This window comes from Uranotaenia lowii, chromosome 2 (assembly GCF_029784155.1).
Source record: "Uranotaenia lowii strain MFRU-FL chromosome 2, ASM2978415v1, whole genome shotgun sequence".
Taxonomy (NCBI): Eukaryota; Metazoa; Arthropoda; class Insecta; order Diptera; family Culicidae; genus Uranotaenia; species Uranotaenia lowii.
In genome coordinates this window covers 432,721,776-432,749,609 of record NC_073692.1, presented here as the reverse complement: position 1 = coordinate 432,749,609, position 27,834 = coordinate 432,721,776, and the positions used below count along the sequence as shown (strand labels likewise).

Here is a 27,834-nt window from a genome sequence, read left to right as displayed (position 1 = left end):
TTTCATGTTGTTGCAAATTTGCAACAATTAATATTTTTGGTAAATAACCGAAATATGTGAAAATAATATTTTTTCGTTATTTTTCCCTTCATGTATTCATCATTGCGTACTATTGAGAATTTTTTCGAGAAAAAATAAAAAATCATGAAATGAAGGGTTAAGGGTTCTTTTTACAAATCTAGCTCACCAGATTAGAGATTTCAGCATATATTTTCAAAAGATCATATAAGATACAAAAAAAAATTTATGTTCAAGAACTTAAAACTGAATAAGTAGAAGTATTAAGATATATTTCTTTTTTTTTATTCAAGCAAGTTGGAGCGAAAATATCATTGACGAAAAAAGTCTCCAAACTCCCCTCTAACGAGGGCCATGCCTAGTACTATAATGTTTACATCAGCAAAATTTGGTGACGATTTGCTAAGTGGTTTTTGAGAAAGAGTCCAATAAAGAAATTATTTAACTTTAATTTTTAGACACCACGGATGCCCATCTATAACGTCCTATCACCATCTATAACGTCCTATCACCATCTATAACGTCCAACATGAACCACTCTTTTTCCAATAAAAAGGCAACTTTTGATTAAGTTTTACGTATACTGAAACTGGACATCCAAAATTTCTCAATACTTTAAATTTGGTCGAATTTGTGACAAATTTTGCCAATCGCCTCATATTTGACATTTTATCATTTTACCACAGATTTCGCGTAGAGGCACGATTCCAAATTCGAACAAAACATTTTAGACTAACTGAAATTCTATGCAGGGAAAATGGTCGTTTTTTGACGGAGTCTTCTCTGTTTATTAAGCCATTTATCGTGTCAATCTTTATGTAGTACTGACAGATCTGAAGCTTCCACAAAAATTTCCACATGTGAATATTACATAAAAAGGTAGCTTCGCTGAAGCTTTCATCAAATTCCATTCATGCATTCAGAAGTTATCCACAAAACAACATATTGCATTTTTTTCGAATAAATATGTAACGCTCCTAGGACGAAAAATCTAATCATCAATATTTGACAATGAATATCTAAGTAAGAAACCACTGAATTAAATTGGTTAAATTCAGTGTCTTTGAGTTTCTAAAAGCGTTACGTTTAATTTTGACGAATATAGTTTCATTATTAAATTTTTCAACATTTGAGTTATGATTCTAAGTGTAGCTCAGATGCGCCTAGCGATAGAAAGAGATATCTTGTACAGTACTCGCTCGTTAATTGGACACTTGGTAATTGGTCAAGCTCGGTAATCGGAGGTTTTAGAAGCTGAAATAATGGTTCTACCAAGGCACCCTCGGTATTCTGACGTTTTCGGTAGTCGGACCCACCCTCCGCTTCTAACAGGATCCGACTAACGAGCGAGCACTATTTTTGGACAACCATGTGTTAAGATAATGAATTGATCATGTTTTAAATTAAGGTTGCAAATGTCATTAATTTAAAACTACTAGGTATGTACCTTAGCGAATTTTTGAATTAAATTATTATGGTCTTTGAATTTATTTCTTGAAGTAAGCAGATCGATTCAAGGAATGTCCAATAGGGTTGAGATAGCTCAAAACTGCAAACAAGATAAGAATTCCATCATTCGAAAACATTCATTCAGCAGCATTCAGTATAATGCTGAACTCGTTCCAGGGTTAGCCCATCGATCAGTGGAATGATACCTATTTATTATTAAAGAAATATCTCATGTGGAACTTATTTATTTCGCATCAATAATAACCGTTACAGAGATTTTTCATTCAATCTCAAAATTACTCTGGAACTCTTTTTGTGACTTTCGTAGGGAGAAGTTTTCGGTGCTCCGAGAGGCATGCGCTTTTTTGGTGGTCTTTGGTCTTGCGTATTCCGTACTTTTACAGTAGGTCAGAGTATGCTCGTTAATCGACGTGGTGGTCCATTGAGCCGGATTTTTTTAGACTCATCGAGTGCATGTGTAAGCTTTAGAGTCAACAATTTACAATAACGGTTGTAAAAATAAAAAGTTCCCACCCCAACACTGTAAGTTTTTCTTTTCTCATTTTCCAAATATTGTTAATCGATTTCAAAGAAGTGTTTTTTACAAGTTCGTGCTAAAGTTATAATTGCAATTAATTAGTACTTGCGGTAGGCCAACGTTGGATGTTGTCTTATTAATCCAAAACCCGTTAATCACAATAACTCACCTTTTTTCCTTTTTTTTCTTCAAAGGGCATGTCATCGCTTAAAATAATTCTATGTTACAAATTGAAAACAAAAATTAAAACCAAAACAATCAAGCAAATGAATGTACACGTCAGTTGGCTTACTTTTCAATGTTAATTTGTTGTTAATATCCTGTTTTGTTCACTTCTTTCACAGAGTGTGTAATTTTTCTTTGTTTTGTTGCTTCTTTGGATGTCTGTGTGTTCGTGTGTGAGTGTCAGTGTGTTGTTTGTTTTTTTTTTGTTTCTTACTCAGTAGTATCAGTTGTTTTCTCATTCATCATTATTTATAATAGCAAATTTTATCATTTACACATATTATTTTAACCGATGATTTTTTTAGAGTTAGTTATTGCTGAAGTACTCGTTGGCACAGGAGTGATAGGTTTGAAGGCTATCGAGTTAGTTTCATACTTGTAAACGGTGCTGTTGTTAGATTTGACGCCGGTCAGCGAGGACGACGTGCCGACGGCCAACGTAGCCGATCCTAGTAGGCTGTGATGATGTTTGCCGCCGCCTCCGTGATGTTTGTGATGGTGATGATGATGTTGTTGTTGTTGCTTTTGTTTTAGCTGATTTGCCTCGGGGTCACTACTGCTGTCGTCTTCACTTTGCGATCGACTCGGGTGTTGGCGCACCGTAGCAAGCGTTGCCGTGGCAAGCGTAGTGTGGGCTCGGGCTGCTGCGATCGAACGACGACTGCTGCTACCGGTGGTGCTGCTGCCGCTAATACTGGACAATGCGCTACTGTTGTTGTTGTTCAAGAAGGGATTCGTGGAGCTAGTTGGGAACTTGCTGCTGCTGTTGTTGCTATTGCTACTGATAAAATTGCTGCTACTATTCATGTTGTTGTTGTTGATACTGTTGCTGGTATTGCTACTGTTGCGATAATCTCGCAGGGTTTTCGAGTTTATCGAGTGTGATTTGATCTTGAGATCGCGTACGGTCGCCTCCACCGTTTGGGATGATTGGAAATTAAAGCTATGATGTTTTTGTAAAGGCAGTTTAATATGACGTCGATTGGATGAGGCCAGATTTTTCTTGATCATCTGATTGATCTTGGCCTGATTGCTTCTATCTACGGGGAAGAGTTCCTTCGGTATCAGTATACGTGTCTGGTGTTGGGTGATCTCGAAATAGTGGTTATCGAACGAAGAAGGGTACTGAATGTTGGGCACAAGATGGAGGGGTAAAACGGAAGTTTTGGTTTGGGTTAGAGCATGTGTTAAGAGTTTAGCTAAGCTGGGTTGAGTGGACTTACCTCATTGCTTGAAGTGAATTCGTCGGTTGATCTGGGGTCGGTTTCATATCCCGAACTGATGGGGAGATTCATGTAGATTGGATCGAGCTGCTTGCTGTACATCTGGATGTTTTTGGAGATTAGCGAATTAGTAGAAGCATACTTCCGGTGCCTCGGAGCCGGAATGGGTTTGATGCAATCGTAGTAACTATTAGAAACGGCGCTGTTTGACCGGCTACTAGATTTACGAGATTTGCGACCCAAGCTGATTTTGTATCTCTCGTGATTATCGAGAGCGAATTTGCTGCCGATTCCACCCGTTGTAGCACTTCCACTCATGGGAGATTCGTGTATTTGAATAGAATCAGTGAGATTTTCGTACAACGGAGTCACCGTCTCCAGATCGATGAGTTTCTTGTTTTCTCCAGCAATCGAATTGCCAACAGGCGGGCGTTTCAGTGACTTTCCAGATGAGAAGCTGTGGGTCGATAAGCTGTCACTGTTGTCTAGAAGGAGCTGCTGAAGCTGGGCCGAAGGTTTCTTCCGCTCGGCAGTCTTGCTAAGGTAAGGGTTAGTGTTGCTGTTGTTGATGCTGGGTGAATCCTGGCTATTGGACAGCGAAGACATATTGCTTTGGTTAGTGAGCATGGTCGATTGGCTAGTGTTATAGGAGGAAAGGTCCGAATTCGGTGGATGCTTCAGGGTACCATTACTGTCTCGTTGCTGGTAGTTGATGTAATTGTACGGATGGGTCGGGAAACAGGATGGTGTTAGCGACTTGTTAGGGCATTTCACTGCTGGCGCGAGACTGTTCTTAACTAGCATGGCCTGCGGGAGCATAGAACACACAAAAACGATACACTCACAGAATTCAATACAAACCATCATCGATGTTCAAGCGGCAAATGGACTAACTACAAGCGAAAAATGACTCAATTTTTTTTAAAAGATCGTTTCCACTTACCTTTTTTGGGGGAGTTTGTAGCCCATGGAAAGGAAGGTTCTCATATTCGCCTGGTTCGATTTGGGATCCTCCAGCAGTAGATGACTCTCCAGTAACTGCAAGTAATCGAAAATAAAATCGGATTAGTCAACTTTTAAGGAAAAAACCTTCTCATAAATTTCAAACATATTTTACTTCAATTGAAATTTTCCATTTAGGGAAATCTAAAGTTCCTGAAAATTTGGTCATTACCTATCACATCTGCACCAGCTGACGGTACATTCTCATTTCTATCATCGCCTGTTTGCGGCGATTCTTTGGCGGTGTGCGAGGTGGGGATTTGAGGCTTTTTAACATAAGTAATAACTGTCAGTAAATCAGGCGCACATACACGAACGGAAGAAGAAAAGCAAACGTATTAAGTGTGTTAAAATGTGGGACAAAATAAGAATCATAAAAAAACACAATCAAACAATAAAAATTTAAAAAAAAATACCATTCTGGGTCGACAGTTTCAGCAGATCGATACTGTTTCGCTTCTCGAAGAAGCGGCGAATTCTCCACCGAACAGTTTTGTCATACTGTTGGATATTTTCCGATGCGTCCGGTTCCGCTTTCGGGGACCTATTAGGGGTTTTCGGCAAAAACGGAACAGGGCTGTGTTACTTATTTTCGGTTTTTGGTAAGAATAATGTCCTTTACCACATTTACTAATAACCATCACCGATTGGGAAGTAAGAAGAATCCCTTCACCAAAAATTCGTTTCCTTTCTTGTTGTCTAATTGTTTTCAAATAATACTTATAATATAAATAATACTTTTAAAAAACGGAACTATAACTTTAGTACCTAAAGTTGGTGAGTCCCTTTAAAATAAGGATTTTGAAATCAATTTCAAAAGTTACTAGAGTTTCCAACAATTTTCTACATGAAAGATTGAGAGAGTTCGACCACTTGACTGACTTGACTGACTTGACTGACTTGACTGACTTGACTGACTTGACTGACTTGACTGACTTGACTGACTTGACTGACTTGACTGACTTGACTGACTTGACTGACTTGACTGACTTGACTGACTTGACTGACTTGACTAACTTGACTGACTTGACTGACTTGACTGACTTGACTGACTTGACTGACTTGACTGACTTGACTGACTTGACTGACTTGACTGACTTGACTGACTTGACTGACTTGACTGACTTGACTGACTTGACTGACTTGACTGACTTGACTGACTTGACTGACTTGACTGACTTGACTGACTTGACTGACTTGACTGACTTGACTGACTTGACTGACTTGACTGACTTGACTGACTTGACTGACTTGACTGACTTGACTGACTTGACTGACTTGACTGACTTGACTGACTTGACTGACTTGACTGACTTGACTGACTTGACTGACTTGACTGACTTGACTGACTTGACTGACTTGACTGACTTGACTGACTTGACTGACTTGACTGACTTGACTGACTTGACTGACTTGACTGACTTGACTGACTTGACTGACTTGACTGACTTGACTGACTTGACTGACTTGACTGACTTGACTGACTTGACTGACTTGACTGACTTGACTGACTTGACTGACTTGACTGACTTGACTGACTTGACTGACTTGACTGACTTGACTGACTTGACTGACTTGACTGACTTGACTGACTTGACTGACTTGACTGACTTGACTGACTTGACTGACTTGACTGACTTGACTGACTTGACTGACTTGACTGACTTGACTGACTTGACTGACTTGACTGACTTGACTGACTTGACTGACTTGACTGACTTGACTGACTTGACTGACTTGACTGACTTGACTGACTTGACTGACTTGACTGACTTGACTGACTTGACTGACTTGACTGACTTGACTGACTTGACTGACTTGACTGACTTGACTGACTTGACTGACTTGACTGACTTGACTGACTTGACTGACTTGACTGACTTGACTGACTTGACTGACTTGACTGACTTGACTGACTTGACTGACTTGACTGACTTGACTGACTTGACTGACTTGACTGACTTGACTGACTTGACTGACTTGACTGACTTGACTGACTTGACTGACTTGACTGACTTGACTGACTTGACTGACTTGACTGACTTGACTGACTTGACTGACTTGACTGACTTGACTGACTTGACTGACTTGACTGACTTGACTGACTTGACTGACTTGACTGACTTGACTGACTTGACTGACTTGACTGACTTGACTGACTTGACTGACTTGACTGACTTGACTGACTTGACTGACTTGACTGACTTGACTGACTTGACTGACTTGACTGACTTGACTGACTTGACTGACTTGACTGACTTGACTGACTTGACTGACTTGACTGACTTGACTGACTTGACTGACTTGACTGACTTGACTGACTTGACTGACTTGACTGACTTGACTGACTTGACTGACTTGACTGACTTGACTGACTTGACTGACTTGACTGACTTGACTGACTTGACTGACTTGACTGACTTGACTGACTTGACTGACTTGACTGACTTGACTGACTTGACTGACTTGACTGACTTGACTGACTTGACTGACTTGACTGACTTGACTGACTTGACTGACTTGACTGACTTGACTGACTTGACTGACTTGACTGACTTGACTGACTTGACTGACTTGACTGACTTGACTGACTTGACTGACTTGACTGACTGGACTTGACAAATGTCAAATGAACCGTCTTTGAAATATATTACTTACGTTCAATACTTCCATTTGACTGCAGTCATATTTGAAGTAAGTGCATTATCCCACTTTTTCAACTTCACGAATAAAACTATGTTATCAAAAAGTCAAGCTATACAGTTTGTTATTGATAATATTTTCATCAAAATTAAATAAACTCAATCGATTCCAAATGAAATAAGCAAAATTTTTTATACCAAACGGTTCTCTGAGTTCGCTAACCGCATCGGCTCATTTACCCTATTATTCCTTCTTAAAAAAAATTGTTCGAAAAAAGGTTTTCTACATTCTATCGCAAAAACCCTACTTCGGCATTCGCTCGAGCCAAACATCCATTGTTTCACACGAATACGTCGCATTTCAGTCGCACGCACACACGAATGATTGAGTTTTTTCAAAAGTAATTATCTTGACTCAAAACCTTTATCAAACATCTTGAAAACGTATGTATCCCAAAATCAAAACTCTCCAACAGTTTTCAAAACTTTTTCAACTGTTGATAAAAGTTCAGTCCTGAATATTTAATTTCAGATTAGATTAAACTCATTTCGAAAGATTGATTCTATATTACCAATTTAAAAATTAGATTTCTGTTTCATATTTTAGATTCTGTATCCCGTTAAGTATTCTTGATTTTCAGTTCGAATCATTCAACCAAAATACCGAGCAATATCTGGGCAACTGTGGGTGAAAACTCAGAATTTATAGAATAGTATTTAGTAAAAAATCTTTCTGTTTTTATCAAAACACTCCAGCATATTTTTCAATGGCTTCATTAGCTTTAGAAGTCTTTTATAAAATCATTCATGTGTGTTTTGGTAGCAAAAATAAATAAAAATATGTAGTTACTAGATTTGATTTCTTTGTTTGTTTTGCGAATGAATTAAAAAAATCCGGGAAAAACCCAGGCATTTTCAACAAGCCGATGGACCGTTCTTAAATTTTGTACAAGTCCGAATAAAACCAAGAAATCTAGCAAGCTTAAATGCGTTTTGTTTGAGTATAGAATCAGTTTTTTTTAAAGATCTTGGCCTTAAAGCTGCGAGTATTTTTTTATGAAGCGTTAAGAAATAAATGATGGATCTTGATTGCTTCATTTGAAGGAAAAACAATGGTGAAAATGTATAGAATACTTATGAGTAAAAGTAAGAGATTAAGTTTGCGGTTTTAATCAGATTTATTTTCAACTTTTGTAAACTCGATTAAATTTGAGATTTTTATTTAAAACATGTTTTTAAATGATCTATAATATAAATAATGTTAAACATCAATAAATGAATATTCAGCTAGATTTTTCACCACATTATTTATATTATTTTTATAGATCCTGTCGAAAAAGCAATCGCGCAATCTTCAGAATAAATTCAAATGACATTAAAAAAAAAAAAGATTTTTTAGGTGTTTTTTGTATCCAAACTGACAATGATTGAGTATCAAATATTGATTTTGAATCAACAATCAAAACTTTGAAACTGTGATCTTTTGTGATTTGAATCCTGAATGAAATTCACATATTAATATTCAAATCATTGGTTGAAAATTCGGAGTTCCTAATCGATTTCTGTATCCAAATTCCAATTAAAGAATCAAAAACTATGAACCAAAAAGCAAATTTAGTATCAGAATCTTCGAAAAGAAATCTCTTATTCGAATTTTTGATTTATGGTTTTCAATTTGAACTCTTTCTTCAATTATTTATTCGTTATTCAACGCGTGAATCTAATTGATCATTTATTTGTAATTTTAATTATTATGTTTTCATATTTCGAAGTGATGAGGAAAAATAAACTAATCAACGTTTAAAATACAAAACCAAGATTCAAATCAGGATTTTGTCGCATCGGGGATCTGAACTGTAAATCAAGAATAATAAACTCGATTACATGCAACGAATTTTAATTTTTACATATTTTACATTTTTTATTTGCAACCTGACCATCCGGGACGATTCGAACCTGTGCTTACCTGATAATTTTCCCCACTTCTACAGCCTGGAGGAATTTTTATCTAAAAACCTTGCAAATCTTGGCATTCTAATTCAAACTTCCAAAATTGTTTTTTTTTATCGAAACACATCTTCCAGTTATATTTCCAGAAAAAAACTTTAATGTTTATTTCGAATAAATTAGCTAAAAAATGGCTTTGGACGCAATATTCTTAATTCTGATTACTCCATCAAAATATTTCTTTGATTTTGAAAACAACAAAACGCAAATGACAGATTGTCACCTTATTCTGCAAACGTAAATAATACATTTGTAGCTAATTTTGCTGGAGATTTCAACTAATTCCATCCTCGCAATCAAAATTTATTCAGGAAAGAATATTTTGAATTTCGAGAACAGCCCTTAGTACACAAAATATTATTTTTATGTTCTTTTAGTTTGGGATTTATCTCAAAACCATTTGAGAGATTGTCACCAACTCACCAAATTAGATTACTAGGTAAATTGCTCAAAATTTCAATAGATTCCATCCATGCAATCAGTAGTTATTCACAAACCAGTTACAGTCCTTAAATTCCTATCAACAAGTAAGATTTTTATTGAAAATCTGAAATAGAAATTTAATTATCGGATCCTTACATAGTACATTAACTAAATTGTATTTTTCAAAGCATCTTGTTGTAATACTACAGAAGCTGTATTACGTGAAGCCACAGAGAACAGACGTACAAGCTTGAACAAAAAATCGCCAAAAAATTGTGTAAAATTTCAAATAACCGAATCACCAAAAAAATACGCTTTTCAAAAAAGCATAATCGTATATGAGCTCACAAAAAAGCAAACGGTGACTACACACACCTTGCATTGGCTGATACACATGGTACAACTAATAATGAAAACTAGCAGAAGATACCAAAATGAGAATCTGGATTCAATTCTCATTTCAAAAGTTGATTTTGAAGATTAGTGTGGTACTATAATGCACACCGCGACAAGTCAATGTAATCATGGTAGGGAAAATCTGAAACAGTAAAATAACTCTTTAGGTGCAGAGAACTCATATGACCCATAGAGCAGTTTCATATAGGAACGGGAAGGATGCAATTGAGGAAAAACTACATGGCAAATAGGATTGATGAATGATATAATAAATGAAAAATGAAACAATCTCACCAAAGTTCCTCGTCAAGAGTGTTGAATCTTCTAACATTTTCCAATCGAAGCAATCCAATTTCCCTCATTAGCTCGGGGGACAAAATATTCATAAAGCAATTTGTATAAGCTTGTTGTCAAATTAGTTTTGCTGTTTGAGTTTTTTCACAACCACTCCTTAGGTCACTTCTCTATCACATGCACTGAGACAACATAATTATTCTATCCCAAATCCCTGAACCATTAAATTGACCACTTTTTATAACAGAAGGATACGGCTCTCCAAGCGTAAATTTACAGTTGAACTAAGCATTGAAATCGTTGGATTCAGCAAGACCAAATTTATACATCAATAACTCGTTTTTATTAAACAATCACTTTATCTCATTGAATGAAAAACGAAATCCAAGTACCGACACGAACCACAACAACGCAATCAAGCAAGGTTCTTTCGACTCCATGAGGCAAATAAACCTCTACGAAGACCATGGCCTCAAACTTGGAGCACATATCTCGGTTGCCATCCCTGCTGTGAACATCCGGCCACGCATTGATACCACTAAATTCCAATTTATTTAGAATCACTGGATTAAAATACAAACATTATTGGAATTATTGGAAGAGCGAAAAAAAAGCGTGCGGTGTCAATCAGGCATCGCCTACTCTTTTCTCCAATGTCTCAGTCAAAGGGACCGCTTTAATTTATTGCTAGATAAATGAAAGCAGAGTACTTTTAACTGGGCGCAATTTAACTTTCTTTATTTTTACACTACTCCAACAGTTAAAATAACAGCTTTGATTTAAGGGGGGGTAGGGTCTAACGGGTAAAAAAAAACACCATTTCCACGATTTTTTTCCAGAGCTATCGTTCAAACAAATGTATTCAATTTTTTTGCATTATACAAAGCATTGTTAAAAGAACATTTAGTAATTTTTTCGTAGAAAAATATTGAAAAATGAGCCGGTGACGGAGCACTTTCGAGAATGAACTCTTAGAAAACAGGATTTGCGGTGGACACTGTATCTCAGCACAGAATCATCCGAAGTCAAAAAATCAGAGCAAAATATTTTTAATAGATGTTTTTCTGGACCCCAACGTTTTTATTTAACCTTAAAAAAATTTTATGAAATTTTTGTGACTGTTTGAAGTAAAAACTACGATTTTTCACAAAAAAAATCCGCCATTTTTTATCTGTAAAATCTCCCCAAAGTAAAAAAACAAAAAAAGAAAAACGTTGGGGTCTGGTAATTTATGTGTAGAAAATATGTTCCAAATTTGAAAAGAATCGGATAAGTAGTTTTCAAATGACGATGTCCACGGGCTTTAAAAATGTGCTTTCGAGAAAAACGCGTTTGAAGTTTCGGCTCTTGCTTTCTTGCAGTATTAGATAGGAGGACATAAAGGCCTATAATTTCTACAGTTTGGCTTCAATTGAGTTGAAAATTTGACACAACATTCTTGAAATGTTTTACAATAAGAAAATAAAAAAAAAACCATTTTTTGAAAGTGTTAGACCCTACCCCCCCTTAAGTTTCCGCATTTCTTGAACAGTAATTTATGTTAGAAAACGCATCGCCTGTCAAATACAAGAAAATTCTTGACGATCAGTTGCACGCAGCAGTATTGATTCTAAGCATCTCGAAGCGGGTTACTTCCACATATCACTTTAGCATCCCGCTGTTTAAAATTTTGTATTTCTAACACATTTGAAGGAAAAAGTTTATAACTTTTAAGATTTTTTTTTTCATGCAACGTATATGCTTCTTTTTTTGAAGCATGCCGAGCAGCTCATGCGACCTATTGAAAAGTGACTGAAACATTTTCACTTAGCTTTGTTTTGACAATTCTCATTGCTGTGTTTATAGACATCTGGTGGCCTAGCCAAAAAAACAGAAATTGGTGCAAAAAGGGTGTTGGGATTTTTACTCCAGTTTCGTACGCTAGCTTGTACGTCTGTTTTCTGTGAAACTTTTATATAATATTTGTTTTCCTAAAGTTAGTTTGCGATCACATTTTAAAGAAACTATAAATTATAACGACAAACTGGATTTAAAATAGAAAAGGCATAATTAAAAATCACCTTCTGATCCGAAAAAATTTCGTTGATGGTTATGAGTTCGATAGGTATCATATGGAATCATCTCGAGTCAAGAGAATTAAATAATATTTTATATATTCAAGATTCTTGTTAAAATTTCATGCAGTAAAATTTAAATATTATACTGCCCTCTAAACCATGATAGATATTTAGCTTAAATCTAAACACTACTCTACATCTATACTACTTTAAACTTAATATTTCTTAAACATTGTAAAATTAAAAAATAAAAGGCTTACCTTTGGTTCTTCATGAACGAAAACTCGGCATCTTCGATATCTTCAATGTGGATGGATGCTGTGTTTTGTTTTGGTTTTTTGTTCGAATGTTGTTATGTAATTTGGAAGTGTAGCCAATGTGTATGTTTAAAGTTTGTTTTTTGTTTTGTTGGAGATCCGTTTTTTTTTGCAATCAGGTGAAAAATACAGGAACAGGACAGCACACACGCGTACAAAAACATTGAGAATAAGAGCGGTTTGCAGTTTGCAAGGTTTTTGATTGCGTTGAACGGAAAACGTGGATGGACGTCACAAAAACAGAGATTCGGATTATTTGAAATATTTGATTTGATAATCGAATGGAAACGGACGGGACAAGAATGAAAAAAAAAAAAACGAGAAAAAAAGCAAAATGAGTACAGATTAGGTGATTTGTGTTGATGATTTATATGATTATAGGGGTAAATGGAATTTAGGTGGGATGAAATTTGGATGGAAATGTTAAGAAGTAGAAAAAGTGATCTAACATGCGAATGGATTAAGTTATAAAGTCAACACTAGATTGATGTGAAATGACATTTTTACAAGTATTCATACCACATGACTCCTAAATTTGAGTGTAAAAATTTAATTAAAAAATTAAACCTAAATCCCAACTGATTTTGAGAAATATTTTAACGTCATCTTCATAGATAGGATTGTCTTTAAAAGAATGAAATGATGCGATGAATGTGTGATGGCAGTATGAAAAATCAGTTGATCGTTCAAATTCTACTGGGTAGCTGCACGTTGTAAAGCGAAAGAATCAGTACAATTGAGCTACTTGAAAAGTTAGCTGTGTTAGACGAAACTTAAGTCAGCCAAGTAAGTATGAAAAATCACAACACAACAAACAATGTTAGAACGATTTAAATTATCTCTAATGATACTACCTGCCATTTTGACTCTATAAACAGTCTTTTAAGATAGTGATTGAAACTACCTTCTAGTAGGTAAGTAGGATAGATGAGATCCCATGAGAAAAGGGTCTGTGGGTCTCGGGTGCGTGGGTGACGCTTTTTGAGGTTAAGTGCAAATTGTTTACGGAACTAAATTCCGGCTAGAACGGCTTGTACGGATACTTACACTTGTCCTGCCTTCTCTTGCGCCGGCAGATGCAAATGATGATGATGCAGATGAGTATCACGGCCAGAAGGAGGGCGGCCACAGCTGCTATCAGAATGTACGGCGTAAGGATGTCGCCCTTCAGCCACCATGCCACATAACCTACAAAAGACACATGGCGGTGAATTAAAAGGAGAGTTGTTTTTCGGGAAAAACAAGGAAGCATTTTCCACTTACCGGCCACTTCAATCTCACACGGGATACCCAGTCCGACGCTGTTGCTGGCCACACAGACATAGGTTCGCATCGCAGACACGTCGTTATCCAGTATCAGCACACTCTCGTACGCGTCGCCTCTTGTTTTGTGATTCTGCAGGGTATCGTTCTCGTACTTGAGACTCCACTCGAATTCCGACTCCTTGGGGCTGCCGATGGCGGTGCATATCAGCAGGTCCTCATCTTTCACCTCTTTCCGCACGATGGTGCACGTGGGCTTATCTGCAATGAATGAGGACGGCGGGGGTATTATTTGGCGAGCGACAAAAGCGGTCGTATCAAGATATTCTATTTGTGGCGAAAATATCTCCCGTTCGATGGCCACAGAGAACAGACTAAATGTTCTAATTACTCGAGCATATTTTGGTTTTATTAAGTGACTTCAGCGTCTATTCTCTGTGACATCGAATAACAGTGAGATGGTTGCTGGGGAGTTATCTTATCGAACCGAGCCAATATTAGAAGTGTTTTCGAAACGAGAGGAAATTTTCCCCAACATGGGAAGAAGCAAACTCCGGGATCTGGGATCCGGCAAAGGAGAATAGCTTACAATGAATATCGATAACGGCATCGGTGCTGTGGTTTCCGTGTTTGTTGGACGCTGTGCATGTGTAAATTCCGGCATCCGATCGTTCCATAACGTTATTCACCGACAGAGCGCTTCCCCGGGAAATAACATTTCCGTTCCGGGTCCAGACGAAGGTCGGTTCCGGGTAAGCCCGGGATGAGCAAACAATTCGGGGCGGAATTTTCCCTTCCTCAACGGAGATGGCCGGCGTTGTAAGGGTTGTGTTTTCCGGTGGATCTGGAAAGGAAAATCAAAGGATGAGTTTCGAGTTGTTATGTTTTTGGCCAACCCGCTGCGCATATTGTCTTACATTCCACTCCGAAGTAGGTTGTGCTCCGGACTCCGGGCCCTGCCGAGTTGTTCGACGATACACACGAGTAGTTGGAGCTGTCACGGATGCGATCCAGCATACCACCGGGCCAAGCGGACATGTTGAAGTGCTGCAATGAGATTTTTAATCAAAATTATTCCCTAATTAAATTACCCTCATCAGCATCTTACCAAAACAGAATGAACACTTTCGAAGTCTCCGGTTGCCGGGTCTGCGGGTCTATACTCCCATCGGATAAAGTATCGCTCGTCACTATTCTCAATTCCAACTCCATCTTTGAACCAGGAAACCTTACACAGTGGGACGCACTCGACTCGACAAGTCAATGAAATATTGCTAGTCGCAAACAGTGCTCCCGTATAAGGATTCAGCTTCTGGATAAACGCAGGTGGGGCATGAACATCTAAAGCCACCACAGCCGCATTTCCCTCGCCACCATCGTTATACGCATAACAAGAAAAGTTCGTCCTCGAGTCCAATCCAACTGGATCAACAGTCCAGGTGGGAGTCACCACATCCATTACCGGTTTTCCACCCCTTAGCCACCGATACCTAGTGGCAATGGGATTGCCTCGATCCTCAACCGTACAGTTGAAAGTCACACTTCTCCTCTTGATACCAATCTGAGGGTAAAAGGCAAGTGTAGCATTCCCCGGTTCATAGTAAATATCCAACGGATTGTCATCGCTGGTGTCGCCCCAACCGGCCACATTGAATCCCTCGCAGGAGTAGTTTCCGATGAATTCGCGACCCACGTTCTGCAACAGCATCTTCGTTGGATCCACCTCGCACAAATTCTCGTCTCCCAAGCCCTCGCCATCGCATTCGGGGAGTTCTTTCAAGAATTCACCATCCAAGAACCATCGTACCTTCGAAAGGATCAACGGATTGCCGTCCTCGATATTACACAGCAGCGTTATGTTAGCCTGTTCGTTTTCCACCACCGGAGTGTTGGGTTCCATGTTCAGCGATACGGTGGGTTTGTCTAAAAAGATGATTATGAGTTAGAGTTCTAAAGTTATTTTTGTGGAAACATCATGAACTTTTAACGTTAAAAATATCAGTATATCAATTAAGTCGTTTTTAATAAAGAAAATAAGTATTGCTTCGTGTTTTCAATATTACTAAAATACCGTCGTTATTTTAATATAATGTAAAAAAGTTATCATTGATTGATAACAAAATGATCATGACAAAGCATCTCATTTTTTTAAGCTTCCATTTTTCGAAGCCGTAAAAAAATTACCTAGTATGACGGATTGGCTTAAGGTTATCACCTACAAACTTTATATCAATTTCATTATCCTATACCAACAGTGTTGATGTAAACATTTTTTTCGGACAATCACCAAATTTTTTTAAATAAATATTTTAAATGGTTACCATTCTTGGCAAAAATTCATCAAAGTGCAAATCAAAGATTCGCTTTTTAAACCTCGTTTCCATTTACTGGAATATGATTCTTTTGCATCACGCAATTGTATATTTCAAAATTTCATCCATACAAACATTAATTTTTATGATTTCACTTAGTAAATTTTTTTGTAATATTTTATATCCCTAAATGTATGTAGCAGCTTTATGCTTATCTTTAAAAACATTTTTGACAGAAAAAATGTTAAATTCAACTCGCAAAAAACCTAAAATTTCTTCAATTGACGGTTTATGCGTTATGAAACCACAAATAAAGAAAGAACTATTAATTTTCAAATGTTTTCATTTGATTTTTCATAAAAATCATAGCTTGTATGTTTCGTTTGTTTTTGGAAAATAAAAAATTACTGGTGAAACCAATATTTTTTCGGACTACGTCAATTTGATGTCCCATTAACTTTGAAACTTTTGATGAACAAACGGCATGATGATCTGTGTACATTCAGTTTTTAGAAGCCATTGAATTTGGAGAGTGTTGCAAGATGCCCAAGTTGGCCCCTTTATAAATAATAAGATTCTTGAATGAGTGACCTTAAGGTGTCAAAAGTTTAAAAACAAAAATTCTGAAAGATGAATCATTTTGAGTTTTTTTTTGGTAATAGAGCTTACTTATTTTTGTAAAGAACACATTTGCATTTATCTGATATCAAAAGTGTTCGAGGTTCTGAGTGGTCCCGGAAAGGTCTTGTAATTTTTTTAATGTGAAAATTGGAAGTACGAAATTGTCTAACGTTACGTTCTGCCTCAACGAATTTCTACTTAATCTCCTCAACTTTACCCAGATCGAGATTGGGGTCTGTTATTTAAACAGAAATCCGTGACTTTGTCGATAAGATATTTCCGATATTTCATTTTATGTGAGTCACGAAAATATTCCACAAAATTTTAATTTTTCTTAATATCCAGATCAGGTTTCCTACTAACAATGATTTACAATAATGATGTAGCTTATTTTAATGTGAATCCAATTTGCTTCTACTCAAATGATTTTCTTCGAATCCAATCCAATGGTTTCAATCCAATCTATTCAAATTATTCTTGACTTTATGCTTACTTGTATTTTCTGGAAATCTAACCATATAAAGAAAAGTTGACAGATAACCCGGGGGAATTTGGGAAATGTCTTGCCTGGCCAGGTAGCCTGGATTCCATTAAAAAGCCCATTTGTTTCCCGGATTTACTCAATTTATTTGCCAAATAACCAAAAAAGGTACAAATCGTATAGTTAAATTTTTTTTGAGTAAGTTATATAAAACAAATCATGAAAGATTTATTGGAAGCCTAAAATACGATTTAAAATCTGATGATAAGTTTTGATGATTTTTTTCAATTTAATTTTTTTCATTTTTGTTGAGTAATTCCTGGATTTTGACCAACTTCGCCCGGATATTGCCCGGATTTTTGATCGACGATTTTATATCTAATGCCCGGATTTTGCCAGATTTTTATATAAAATAGTCCGGACACGTGCTTAAAAAACCTGGCAACCTTAATATAAAGTGAAACAAATATTTCGTTCTTCCATTTCCATCAGATAACGTTGGAAACACTGGCATAATCAAATGAAAAATCTTGAGAAGTCGGGAATTGGTATTGTGTTTTTTAACGTTAACTTCCATATGACAAAAATGTACACGATATCAATCTAACATTCTTATTTGTTTGGCATTTTGAGAGTGTGAATGCATTTGCACTCTTCAGATTCCAAGTAAATCAGGCTTTTCATAGATTAGTTGTTTACGATGAGCTGAAAATTTTTGTAATAATTTCAATTGAGTAATGCTTTTCAATATATTTTCATATAGTTGAATATCTTCCGAAACTTAAAAAATAATAAAGTATCAAAACTTTAAAAGAAGGCTAGTTTGAAAATGTCAAGAGCATATACACTGAGGTCTTTGGAAAAAAATAAGACTTCAAATCAGATTCCAATCAATATTCCGAAGCTTAACTGACCATTATAGAACTGTACAGAATGGATTACAAAAATTTTCATATCGATATGATTGTACCTACTAAATGCTTCCTAATCGCACCAAGATATTTGAAAACTGCCGGGCAGTTTTATTTGACTAAATAAAGAAATAAAATTAAAGGTAGGTACTTGAATGGCATAGAATGATCGAAAATTTTTCACATTTGAATGGAAATAATTGGTACACCGTTATAATTATATGATGGAAAATTTAAAATGCACTTTGCCTTTGATTGTTGCATACATCAACTACTCAAAGCTAAAAGGATTGAGGAAATTTGGAATCGAAAAGAGAAAGATGAAAATGTTTTTTTTTTAATCTGAACCAAAATTCCACAAAAGGACGCACAGTGGAGATTTTTAAGCCAAAAAGGGTACAGAATTCGGACAAGATAGTCTCGCTTGAAAGGTTTACACCGTTTTTTTAAAATATAAAATGACTAAAAATGCCTCGTTGCCCGATTTCCTCAAATTATTTTTATGTGTCACGGCATATTTCCGATTGTAGCTAGCAATCTATTTAGCTACAATATAGATAAATGAAATTTTTTAATGTAAAAATGTAAACTGAATCGATTGGTATATTCCAATTTTTGGTTGACCAACGACAAATTTGCCAAACTATTTTGCCTGTTTTCCCCTAAATTTAAGAAATTTTTCAAAGAGGTGCAGTCAAGTTAAGTATAATCCAGCAAATTTTCATCTTGAAGATCATTTTTGGTAGATTTTAAATTCATCCTAAAGCCAATTGTTTTGCTTTTTTTGCACTGGAACGAATAGAAAAAGCTTTATTTATTTTTTTCATTTTCTGATCCATTGTCACTTGTTGTATCTAAAGTTAAAACAAAAATCCGGGTACACCAATTGATTCCGTTGACATTTTTCAATAAATAAAGATGGTTAACTTGACTTTTTTTAGCAAAATAGATTGATACCATTGAAATTATTCCATTACACCTGAAAAAAAATGTGGAAATCGGGCAAAATAATGAATGTCTCAGAGTAATTTTATCAAAATGTGGTGTGGACCATTTGATTTCTCGTGTTCCTGACTTGCACTTTATCAAGCCGCGTGTGTGCAGATGTTTGAAGATGTTAAACCTGATAATTTTAATTTGTATTTTGCTATGAAATACATGACAATAATTAAATTCAACAGAAGCTTACTTTGGATTCTCGTAGGTCGAAACAAGGTTATTTCGTGTTAAGCGGATAATTTTTCGCCTGGCACGAAAACTCAAATCAGATTCCCGAATTTATCTTATTAATTAAGATTAATCACCGTGAATTTTGTTTTGAAATGAATTTTTACGGCCTTATCGGTGAATGTTATGTTCTCATAGTGAGAACATTTCAAGAATTGAATATTATAGATGGATAGAAGAAGATTAGAAGAAAATTACAATTCTTGAAATGTTCTCACTATGAGAACATAACATTCACCGATAAGGTCGTAAAAATTTATTTCAAAACAAATTCATCTGAGAAACTGATTTAAAGCTAATTGTAATTATTCTATAATTATCTAATTGAATTGAGCAACTTACGATTCATCTTATAAGTGGACTTCTCAGCTTGTTCTCAGATTTTAACAACAGATTTAAAAATTTTAATTTTTTCTTGAATAACGGCAAATATACATGGAATTTTATCACCTTTTCGATCACAAACTAAACCAATCCAATTTTGTAATATATTTCTTAGGTATATCCAGCCCTCAAAATTCAAAATGTTGAAATTTTTGAAATTTTTATTTTTGTCTTGAACAATGGCCGTCATGACACTTGGCGCCAGAAAAAAACTGAATATAAGGTTTTTTTCTTAAACTCACAAAACTTTCAATATTTTTTTAAACAAGTGATTATTTTTGTAGATGAAAAACCTATCCTGAAGAGAAAAAACTTTTGACGGAATGATTTTCATGAGTATTGATAAAAAACTTAGCAAGATGAAAAGTACGTTTTGTTCTCAGTGTATCACCTGTGATCCACTTTACATATTCGAATATGTATATATTTTAGTGGAAATTTATGTTAACCATCATTTGATTTAGCTGAAGAAAGCAATTTTCTGCACGTCAGTATTTTCATTTCAGGATAGTTATGAAAACTTGTGAAATTATTGAACAACAAATTTAAATTTGAAAAAATCAAACTTTTGCGCAGCTTTTGATCTGCCGAGCAAAAACTAGTCAATCGGTTTTTTTAAATTGTGTACAATGATTCTTCATTCACACCTGCACATTTGGTGATAACATGGTGTTGATCCAAAGTACCCAGTTCAAATGCGAGCTGTGTGAAGTTGTGGATCACCTGTGCTACCATGGGAAGGAAAAGGTTAAATCCTTAAGGTATCTAATAACTATGTCTTCTTGTTGTTTCACATTTTTAATGCGCATCAGTACAAAGCATTATGGAATACGCTACACAGATATGGGCTCCTTTTCAGAGCACACAGAGTTACCTCCTTGAACGAGTTCAACGTAGTTTTATAAGGTATGCTTTACGGCGCCTTCCCTGGACTGAACCGCTTCGTCTTCCGTCTTACGAACGAAGATACGCCCTTGTAAATCTGGCGCTTGAAAAACGTCGTACCGAACTTCAGCAAACTTTTATTTTTGACACCCTGACTCATCGTGTGGACTGCTCTTACATACTCCAGCGTGTCAATTTATACGGTTCCATGATGACGCTCCGACAACGCCAGTTTCTCTGGATACCTTACCACCGTACTGCGTATGGTCGAAACCACCCAATCGACAAATGCTGTGAATGTTTCAATGTAGTGTACCATGTGTTTGATTTCAATGGGTGTAAACGTAAATTTAAACTAGACATAAGTAGAATAACCTAGTTTTTAAGAAATTTGTCTGTATGGTAATTCCTTATTCAAAGACCAAGTAATATAAAAAAAAATTAAAAAAAAATCTCATTAAAATTACCAAGTTTCAACAATCGCATTTTTGGAAGTAACATGGTGCACTCTAAGAAGATATGGTCAACAGTAAGATGGATTTTACATACATATATGAGGAGACGAATAAGTAGTAAGAAGATAGTCATGATTAAGTCGACGGTGGCCGATTCTAAGTCTAGTCAAAACCTTTTGTTCATAATGATCGTTTTGATCAAATCCTGGGAAAACGTGCCTATCTTTTTTGAAAACTCTTCCTTGGATGGACCTTCATTAGCAAATTGGTCGGCTCTCTCGTTTTCAATAATGTCGACATGTCTTGGATCCATACCAATATAATGCTTTTACTCTTCATGTACAATTCGCAAGATAATAAGAAGGTTGCAAGTGCTTAAATTATTCTGTTAAGTAAAATTTCTGAGGGTTCAAAGAGCTTCAGTTTGAATTCATCTGAATCTAAATGAAGAAAACAATTTGTTTGACGAGTTTATAAAGAAATAATTTTGTGCTCGAGCTACATGTAAGTTCAGCTTGTTATCAACTACAAACTATGGCATAAATATACAAAGAAGGCTGCCTCCAAATGCAACTGTTTTCCTTGCATAGCTCTTCAAAAAGTTCCACAGTGTGCCTAAAAATAAAAGTCGATAAACTTTTTTATAGGACGCTATCTCAAAACCGCTTGTCACAACGTCATGAAAATTTGCGCATGTAAATATTACATTACTAAGCAACTTCGCTGGAAATTTGATAAACTTCCATTCATACATACGAATGTTATTCACAAAACAAAGTTTTGCATTTTTTTGAATACACTCATAATGAAGTGTATTGGTCTGAACCGATATTCAGAAAATTTCGTTTGATTTTTTTTATATAATCAGTTCAACTAGGAAGATCTATTATACTTGTAGAAGTGACTAAAACATTTTTTTTTTTCGAAAAACATAACAACGCACATTCTATCAACTACTGAGTTCTTTAAGGCACGCAAGAATTACAAGCATACCAACAGACATAAATCAACTCCACCCGATGTCCTTTAAGCCTATTAACACTTTACTGAATTTTCCCCATCAAAGCGAGTTATGTCTACCTACTTACTGTAAGGCTGTTGTCTCGCAACAGTAAACATACACAATGAAAGGGCAAAAGAATGAATCTCAACATGTCAAATGTCCTACATGATATGACGAATCTCGTCTCGCCTCTGACACACAACTTAACCTCTCCCAGTGCCAGGGGCTAGATTGATCTGCGTTGTGACATGACAACAAAGTCAACCACCAACCAATGACAAAGTTTTCGCGCGATGACTTTGCCATAATCTGGTTTCATCATCTCTTCGCATTCATTCATTCATTCTCGTTTGCTATCTCTCTCTCAGGCAAAAATAACATAAAACAACACAGCCTCAGCCTGAAAGTAGGCTTTGTCAATGAGTTCGGGACAATGAATCAAAATCAACATACAGTAGGTACAGTACAGTGTGGTACAAAATTATACATACACAGAACATCGACATAAATCTCGTTATCGGACACGTCGGACCCGATCGAGTTGGACAGCTCGCACGTGTAGGTTCCGATGTCGAAGCGGGTCGAGTTTTTGATCAGCAGGGCCGTTTGCTCCGGATTGCCCCCTTCGTATCGATGAGCTCCCCCTCCGAGCTTGATCTCCTGTCCATTCCGGAACCATTTGACGATTTCCAGGGACGCCGGGTTGGCCTCGTAATCGCAGAACATGAGAAAATCCTTCGTCTCGTTGACGGTGATGTTGTCCGGCTTAACCGAAACCACCGGTGGATCTGCGAGTCCCGAGTGAGAGGGAGATTGGTGCGTCGTGATTCGTGGTGGGGTGATTTGTTGTCCGGGATGTTTCCACAATGTTGTTGTTGTTAGCAAAGAGGCACAAATGGACGGGAGAAAAGATGAAACAAATAGGTAAGTACACAAACAGAGAACGTTTATAGGTTAGTTGCTATGGGAGGTTGAACATAATCCGGGGGGCCAGCTCTCGGATGGACATAAATCATGTCATCGCGGGGCAATTTAATACCGCTGATACTGCACTCTCCCTTTTCTCTCTTTTGTGTAGCGCGAAATTCATCGTGGGGGTATATGTATGTCGTAGAAAAAAGAGTGATTGCAAGGGCTTTCGGGAGGATTTCGGACACCGGACATCGAACAGAACAGAACCCAGGACAGGGATTTCGCTCGATACTCACACATGACCTCGAGCGTGAGGGTATCGTGCAGTGGCCGGTCGCCGTCCTCACGCATCACAATGTTGTCTGCCTCACAGCGAATCGATGCACCGTTCTCGAAGCGGGTTGCGGTAAAAATCATCTGACTGATGGTCTCGAATGTGCCGTCGTTTTGTAAATACTGCAACACCAGGGGAAGAGAAAAGAAAGCAGAAAAAAATCAGTTACATGGATGAAAACGAAATACTGCGGTTACTTTTAGAGGTTTTTATCCCCACTATTTTCTAGTGCAAATCAAAGTGCTAAACCGGTAGGGTTGTCAGAAACCTTTTTTTGAATGTTTAATTCATTTTATCTTGTCTATTTTTTTCATATTTAATAAACAAACGAGAACCTTTATGCTTGACAGTAAACTAATATTTACTAAACCCATTATAATTTTTTGATAAATATGTGAAGAAAAATTGTTTTCATAAAGGCCATGAAACACGAATATTTTTTGCAATTTGGAGTTGCTTATTTATTAAGCTGAAACTTTTAAAACAGTTCCAAAAATGCGAAAAAGGACAAAAATGACAAAAATGACAAAAATGACAAAAATGACAAAAATGACAAAAATGACAAAAATGACAAAAATGACAAAAATGAAAAAAATGACAAAAATGACAAAAATGACAAAAATGACAAAAATGACAAAAATGACAAAAATGACAAAAATGACAAAAATGTCAAAAATGACAAAAATGACAAAAATGACAAAAATGACAAAAATGACAAAAATGACAAAAATGACAAAAATGACAAAAATGACAAAAATGACAAAAATGACAAAAATGACAAAAATGACAAAAATGACAAAAATGACAAAAATGACAAAAATGACAAAAATGACAAAAATGACAAAAATGACAAAAATGACAAAAATGACAAAAATGACAAAAATGACAAAAATGACAAAAATGACAAAAATGACAAAAATGACAAAAATGACAAAAATGACAAAAATGACAAAAATGACAAAAATGACAAAAATGACAAAAATGACAAAAATGACAAAAATGACAAAAATGACAAAAATGACAAAAATGACAAAAATTACAAAAATGACAAAAATGACAAAAATGACAAAAATGACAAAAATGACAAAAATGACAAAAATGACAAAAATAACAAAAATGACAAAAATGACAAAAATGACAAAAATGACAAAAATGACAAAAATGACAAAAATGACAAAAATGACAAAAATGACAAAAATGACAAAAATGACAAAAATGACAAAAATGACAAAAATGACAAAAATGACAAAAATGACAAAAATGACAAAAATGACAAAAATGACAAAAATGACAAAAATGACAAAAATGACAAAAAATGACAAAAATGACAAAAATGACAAAAATGACAAAAATGACAAAAATGACAAAAATGACAAAAATGACAAAAATGACAAAAATGACAAAAATGACAAAAATGACAAAAATTACAAAAATGACAAAAATGACAAAAATGACAAAAATGACAAAAATGACAAAAATGACAAAAATGACAAAAATGACAAAAATGACAAAAATGACAAAAATGACAAAAATGACAAAAATGACAAAAATGACAAAAATGACAAAAATGACAAAAATGACAAAAATGACAAAAATGACAAAAATGACAAAAATGACAAAAATGACAAAAATGACAAACATGACAAAAATGACAAAAATGACAAAAATGACAAAAATGACAAAAATGACAAAAATGACAAAAATGACAAAAATGACAAAAATGACAAAAATGACAAAAATGACAAAAATGACAAAAATGACAAAAATGACAAAAATGACAAAAATGACAAAAATGACAAAAATGACAAAAATTACAAAAATGACAAAAATGACAAAAATGACAAAAATGACAAAAATGACAAAAATGACAAAAATGACAAAAATAACAAAAATGACAAAAATGACAAAAATGACAAAAATGACAAAAATGACAAAAATGACAAAAATGACAAAAATGACAAAAATGACAAAAATGACAAAAATGACAAAAATGACAAAAATGACAAAAATGACAAAAATGACAAAAATGACAAAAATGACAAAAAATGACAAAAATGACAAAAATGACAAAAATGACAAAATTGACAAAAATGACAAAAATGACAAAAATGACAAAAATTACAAAAATGACAAAAATGACAAAAATGACAAAAATGACAAAATGACAAAAATGACAAAAATGACAAAAATGACAAAAATGACAAAAATGACAAAAATGACAAAAATGACAAAAATGACAAAAATGACAAAAATGACAAAAATGACAAAAATGACAAAAATGACAAAAATGACAAAAATGACAAAAATGACAAAAATGACAAAAATGTTAAAAATGACAAAAATGACAAAAATTTCAAAAATGACAAAAATAACAAAAAATGACAAAAATGACAAAAATGACAAAAATAACAAAAAATGACAAAAATGATTAAAAATGACAAAAATGACAAAATTGACAAAATTGACAAAATTGACAAAGTTGACAAAATTGACAAAATTGACAAAATTGACAAAATTGACAAAATTGACAAAATTGACAAAATTGACAAAATTGACAAAATTGACAAAATTGACAAAATTGACAAAATTGACAAAATTGACAAAATTGACAAAATTGACAAAATTGACAAAATTGACAAAATTGACAAAATTGACAAAATTGACAAAATTGACAAAATTGACAAAATTGACAAAATTGACAAAATTGACAAAATTGACAAAATTGACAAAATTGACAAAATTGACAAAATTGACAAAATTGACCAAATTGACAAAATTGACAAAATTGACAAAATTGACAAAATTGACAAATTTGACAAAATTGACAAAATTGACAAAATTGACAAAATTGACAAAATTGACAAAATTGACAAAATTGACAAAATTGACAAAATTGACAAAATTGGCAAAATTGGCAAAATTTACAAAATTGACAAAATTGACAAAATTGACAAAATTGACAAAATTGACAAAATTGACAAAATTGACAAAATTGACAAAATTGACAAAATTGACAAAATTGACAAAATTGACAAAATTGACAAAATTGACAAAATTGACAAAATTGACAAAATTGACAAAATTGACAAAATTGACAAAATTGACAAAATTGACAAAATTGACAAAATTGACAAAATGGAAAAAATTGACAAAAATGACAAAATTGACAAAATTGACAAAATTGACAAATTGACAAAATTGACAAAATTAAAAAAATTGACAAAATTGACAAAATTGACAAAATTGACAAAATTGACAAAATTGACAAAATTGACAATATTGACAAAATTGACAAAATTGACAAAATTGACAAAATTGACAAAATTGACAAAATTGACAAAATTGACAAAATTGACAAAATTGACAAAATTGACAAAATTGACAAAATTGACAAAATTGCCAAAATTGACAAAATTGACAAAATTGACAAAATTGACAAAATTGACAAAATTGACAAAATTGACAAAATTGACAAAATTGACAAAATTGACAAAATTGACAAAATTGACAAAATTGACAAAATTGACAAAATTGACAAAATTGACAAAATTGACAAAATTGACAAAATTGACAAAATTGACAAAATTGACAAAAATGACAAAAATGACAAAAATGACAAAAATGACAAAAATGACAAAAATGACAAAAATGACAAAAATGACAAAAATGACAAAAATGACAAAAATGACAAAAATGACAAAAATGACAAAAATGACAAAAATGACAAAAATGACAAAAATGACAAAAATGACAAAAATGACAAAAATGACAAAAATGACAAAAATGACAAAAATGACAAAAATGACAAAAATGACAAAAATGACAAAAATGACAAAAATGACAAAAATGACAAAAATGACAAAAATGACAAAAATGACAAAAATGACAAAAATGACAAAAATGACAAAAATGACAAAAATGACAAAAATGACAAAAATGACAAAAATGACAAAAATGACAAAAATGACAAAAATGACAAAAATGACAAAAATGACAAAAATGACAAAAATGACAAAAATGACAAAAATGACAAAAATGACAAAAATGACAAAAATGACAAAAATGACAAAAATGACAAAAATGACAAAAATGACAAAAATGACAAAAATGACAAAAATGACAAAAATGACAAAAATGACAAAAATGACAAAAATGACAAAAATGACAAAAATGACAAAAATGACAAAAATGACAAAAATGACAAAAATGACAAAAATGACAAAAATGAAAAAAATGACAAAAAATTCAAAAATGACCAAAATAACAAAAAATGACAAAAATGATTAAAAATGACAAAAATAACAAAAAATGACAAAAATGATTAAAAATGACAAAAATGACAAAATTGACAAAATTGACAAAATTTACAAAATTGACAAAATTGACAAAATTGACAAAATTGACAAAATTGACAAAATTGACAAAATTGACAAAATTGACAAAATTGACAAAATT

At 34.4% G+C, this 27,834-nt stretch overlaps 1 protein-coding gene across 11 annotated transcripts in view; it reads right to left on the bottom strand.

The window, feature by feature from the left end:
• Window positions 1-2,421: 2,421 nt before the first annotated feature.
• LOC129747362 (hemicentin-1-like) overlaps window positions 2,422-27,834 on the bottom strand; it is a 485,337-nt gene continuing 459,924 nt past the window's right edge. For 9 of the 11 annotated variants that reach the window (XM_055741531.1, XM_055741527.1, XM_055741528.1 and 6 more), the window contains exons 8-20: window positions 23,342-23,501; window positions 22,625-22,921; window positions 14,963-15,777; window positions 14,772-14,901; window positions 14,444-14,698; window positions 13,855-14,115; window positions 13,639-13,779; window positions 12,535-12,592; window positions 4,872-4,999; window positions 4,628-4,741; window positions 4,397-4,491; window positions 3,454-4,260; window positions 2,422-3,355 (exon numbers count right to left, since the gene is read on the bottom strand). In XM_055741531.1, the coding sequence (XP_055597506.1) occupies window positions 2,516-3,355; window positions 3,454-4,260; window positions 4,397-4,491; window positions 4,628-4,741; window positions 4,872-4,999; window positions 12,535-12,592; window positions 13,639-13,779; window positions 13,855-14,115; window positions 14,444-14,698; window positions 14,772-14,901; window positions 14,963-15,777; window positions 22,625-22,921; window positions 23,342-23,501 (4,101 nt within the window). In that variant the 3' untranslated portion in view covers window positions 2,422-2,515. The remainder of the gene's footprint in view (window positions 3,356-3,453; window positions 4,261-4,396; window positions 4,492-4,627; window positions 4,742-4,871; window positions 5,000-12,534; window positions 12,593-13,638; window positions 13,780-13,854; window positions 14,116-14,443; window positions 14,699-14,771; window positions 14,902-14,962; window positions 15,778-22,624; window positions 22,922-23,341; window positions 23,502-27,834) is intronic. The other 2 variants (XM_055741536.1, XM_055741535.1) reach the window with 2 other exon arrangements.